The 4,454-nt window shown below is 38.4% G+C and overlaps 1 protein-coding gene across 1 annotated transcript; it reads right to left on the bottom strand.

Annotated features, from left to right (window-relative positions):
• Nucleotides 1-2,685: 2,685 nt before the first annotated feature.
• On the bottom strand, nt 2,686-3,372 carry LOC140878903 (secreted RxLR effector protein 161-like). Its single transcript, XM_073282528.1, has one exon. It carries the CDS (start codon nt 3,370-3,372, stop codon nt 2,686-2,688), a length of 687 nt encoding a protein of 228 aa, XP_073138629.1.
• Between the last annotated feature and the right edge of the window lie 1,082 nt (nt 3,373-4,454).

The following is a 4,454-nucleotide window of genomic DNA, read 5'->3' as shown; positions in this document are numbered from 1 at the left end:
CAGCTCGGGGAAGGTCTGAAAGGAAATTTAAGAAGCCAAATAGAGAAAGATCAAGGTCCAAGAGTCTGGTTAAATATAAGTGCTTCCACTTCCACAAAGAGAGACACTTCAAATGCAATTGTCCTCAGAGAAAACAGAAACCAAATGAAGATGGTGAAGCTGCTATAATATTTGCTAGCTATGAATCTGCAGAGGCCTTAACTGTATCAAGGGAAGAAACTAACAATGAATGGATCCTAGACTCAGGGTGTTCCTTCCACATGTGTCCAAACAAGTCATGGTTTGTAGACTTAAATAATGAATCTGATAGAGGCATGGTAGTGTTAGGAAATAATCAAGCTTGTAAGATAAAAGGAAATGGATCTATACGGTTAAGAATGTACAATGGGATGTACAAACTTCTGACAGATGTGAGATTTGTACCTGAGTTAAAGAGAAACCTTATATCTCTTGCAACTCTAGACTCAAGTGGCTACACTTTTAAATCAGAACATGGGATATTGAAGGTTCTAAAGGGATCATTGGTTGTGATGATACAAGGCAGAACACCTTGTATATCTTACAAGGAAATACAGTAATGGGAGGAGCAGCAATAGTGCAAGATAAAATAGATAAAACAAGGCTATGGCATCTAAGATTAGGACACATAAGTGAAAAGGTTCTGATGGAGCTTTCAAAACAGAACCTGCTCTGTGGGGATGAAGTTTCTGAAGTTGAGTTTTGTGAAAACTGTGTCTTGGGAAATGCAAAGAGGATAAAGTTTGATCAAGCTAAACATACATCTACTAAGACACTACAGTATATTCACTCTGGTATTTGGGGTCCCTCAAGGGCTGAACACACGGAGGAGGAAGGTATTTCATGTCCATTATTGATGACTACACAAGAAGACTCTGGGTGTATATTCTCAAGACCAAAGATGAAGCTCTCAGCAATTTTAAGCAATGGATTCAGATTACAAAAAACAAGATGGACAGTAAGGTTAAAAATCTAAGAACTGACAATGGGATGGAATACCTATCTGATGCTTTCAATCAATTCTATAAAGCAAAGGGGATTATAAGGCATACAACCAATCCTGGAACTCCATAGCAAAATGGAGTGGCAAAAAGGATTAATTGCACGCTGCTAGAAAAAGTGAGGTGCATGATACTATATGCTGGATTACCAAAGTCATTTTGGGGTGAAGCACTAGCCATAGCATGATATCTAATAAACAGATCTCCCTCTAGTGCAAAGGATTTTAAAACTCCAATGGAACTTTGGAATGGTAATACATCAGATTACTCAAAACTAAGAATATTTGGTTGTTTAGCCTATGCACATATTAAGCAAGACAAGCTGGAACCAAGGGCGTTAAGATGCATATTCTTGGGTTATCCTGATGGAGTTAAAGGATATAAAGTTTGGAATCTTGAGTCCATTGGCCCTAGGTGTTTTAACACTAGGGATATCACCTTTGATGAATCAAGAATGGGGTACTCAGTAAAGAAAGGAAGTTCTAATTCTGAATCTAAATCCAGATAAAACACAGGGTGAGGTGGAGCTTCATTCAAATTCAAAAGAAAAACAAAAGTCAGAACATCCAAATATGGATTAGAAAGTACAAGAACTTTCTTCAGATGAGCAAGATCTCAGTACATATGAGTTAGCCAGAGATCGAACCAGTAGAGAAATAAGACCGCCAAATAGACTTGGATATGCTAATTTAACATGGTATGTTCTATTGATAGCAGAACAGGTGGAGCCATCCACTTTCAAACAAGCAATATCTGGAAAATTCAAGGATAAATGGTGGGATGCTATGGATGAGGAGATACAGTCTCCTATCAAGAACAACACATGGAAACTAGTGCACAAACCTGAAGGTCCAAGGGTTCTCGGATGTAAGTGGATATTCAAGGTAAAAGATGCATTACCACTGGACAACAATGTAAGATATAAGGCAAAATTAGTTGCCGAAGGTTATGCACAACTTGAAGGGATCGATTTCAATGAAATCTTCTCACCAGTAGTAAAGCACTGCTCCATCAAAATAGTTCTTGCTTTGGTAGCACATCTAGACTGGGAATTAGAACTACTTGATGTGAAGACAACTTTCTTGCATGGAGAACTTGAGGAGGTTATTTACATGAGTCAACTAGAAGGCTATGTAAAACCAGGAGATGAAGATCAAGTGTGTCTACTTCAAAAGTCCCTTTATGGCTTGAAAAAAATTTCAAGACAATGGAATAAGAAATTCGATTAGTTCATGTCAAGGATAAAGTTCACAAGGAGCAGCTATGACAGTTGTGTGTATATCATGAAGGATGCAACACAGGTGAAAATCTTGTTACTCCTATACATGGATGATATACTAATAGCTAGCAAGGACAGAACTGAGATACAAAACTAAAGAGTCAGTTGAGTTCAGAATTTGAAATGAAAGATTTGGGTCCAGAAAAGAGGATTCTAGAAATGGATATTCTGAGGCAGAGGCAAGACAGGGTTCTCATTCTAAACCAGTCAGCATATATGAAGAAAGTGTTGTTGAGTTAATAAGTGAGTGGTCAGTCCACTTAGCTGAGGTTTATGGACCAAACTCAAGTGGACAGGTAGCAAGGCCTTTAAAGACACAACCCGATAACAATCTCCACCTTGTCTTTAGAATGCCTTGACTGGTTGATCATCATATTCCTCCCCCGTTCATCCACTCCATTCAGAAACACTTACCAAGTTAAGACAATGCTTAATCTTTGACAGTGGAAGTGACTTTGTCAACAAGTCTGCTGGATTATCCTCAGTTGCAATCTTTTTCAACACTATAGTTCCTTGAGCTGTAACATCTCTCACAAAGTATAAATTCACATCAATATGTTTCGAACGTTCATGAAACACTTGATGTTTAGCCAAATGAATGGCACTTTGGTTATCACAATGAATCTCAACCTGACCTTGTATGATTCCATGTTGAGCAGCAAATCCTCTCAACCAAATTGCTTCCTTCATCGCTTCTGTCACAGCTATAAATTTTACTTCGGTTGTTGAAAATGCAACCACATATTGCAATGAAGACTTCCATGTCACTGCTGTGCCATAAGCTGTGAACACAAAACCTGTTAATGACTTTCTGGTATCCAAGTTTCCAGCAAAGTCAGAATCAACATAGCCCACAATTGGATTTGTTGATTCATTCTTTTCTTTAAACACTAGGCCAAGATCTGATACCCTTTTTATATATTTTAGTATCCATTTCAGAGCCTTCCAATGCTCAATTCCTTGATTGGACATAAACCTGGATATCACACTTATAGCATAGGCTAAATCTGGCCTAGTACATACCATGGCATACATTATGCTCCCCACACCACTAGCATATGGAATATGCTCCATATTCTTCTTTTCTTCTACTGTCTTAGGTGCTTGATCTGAGGATAATCTCTTACCTCGAGTTAGAAGTGTGCTTACTGTATTTTATTCATGCATATATGGTATCAGAGCCAGGTTGCTCAGATCAAACGATTAAATTACTGTTGGAAAACGCTGGCGGTCAGATCAATCACGATTGATACCCGGTGCAGCGGAAGTTTAAAAATTTTATCATGGAACAATTCCATGGTGTGGGTATCAACCATTCAACGATTAAATTATTGTGTGTGTAAAATTCAAATAACAATTATTAAATTTTACCTTCAATCTCGAAGCGAGATTATTGGACACCACACAGATTTCTCTGCGCTTCTTGTATCTCCCAGGAACTGATGAACTCCTTCAATCAGGTCCACGAATGAGGTTTAAATCCCTCTGACAGATTGCACTAGAAAATCTATCAGAAGTTTTTCTGCGAAGAGATTAAACGAATCTGATTCGTTATTCCTGACTGCAATTCAAAATCACAGACCGGAATTTCTCGGGCAGAGTATGGGAGGGGTCGGCCGATTATTACTTTGAGAGGCTAGGGTTTTCGATTTTTGCTTCTCAAAAATAATGAGCTGTTGTGTGTAATTTCTGTACTGAAATAACTTATTTATAATGCAGGCCACTAACACCTTAGGGCCCATTAGTCATAAGCTGGGGCCCGACAAGCAAAGCCCGCTCGTTCAGAAATTAATATAAAATTCATCGTGACTCCGATTGATGAACTGATTTCACCAATGTGCACAGAAACCATTTCTGCACATTTTAAAGTCAAAATAAATTTTCCTGAATCCGAATTCAGTGGTTTCCAAAAATGTCCATCCCTATGTCATTTTAGGAAATCCTACTCCCTTACTCTTATTTAAGAAGTCCAACTCCTTAGTTCATTAAATTTAACTCTTTAAATTTAACTATCTCAACGGGGATTAAAACTCCATTACACTGTGTGACCCTCAATGGTTCAGGGATACAGCTAGCCGTGGGCTCACAACTCCTTGTGACTCGGAACAACACTTTCCGACTTGCCCAACGAATCATGGTAAAGCGCCTAGCAACAT

This window comes from Henckelia pumila, chromosome 2, assembly GCF_033568475.1.
Source record: "Henckelia pumila isolate YLH828 chromosome 2, ASM3356847v2, whole genome shotgun sequence".
NCBI classification, from domain to species: Eukaryota; Viridiplantae; Streptophyta; class Magnoliopsida; order Lamiales; family Gesneriaceae; genus Henckelia; species Henckelia pumila.
Note: the sequence above shows the minus strand (reverse complement) of the source record. Positions and strands in the feature narration are given on the sequence as shown.

Coding starts and splice junctions, on each gene's coding strand:
- LOC140878903 (XM_073282528.1), bottom strand. CDS start 3,372: ATGGAGCATATTCCATATGCTAGTGGTGTGGGGAGCATAATGTATGCC.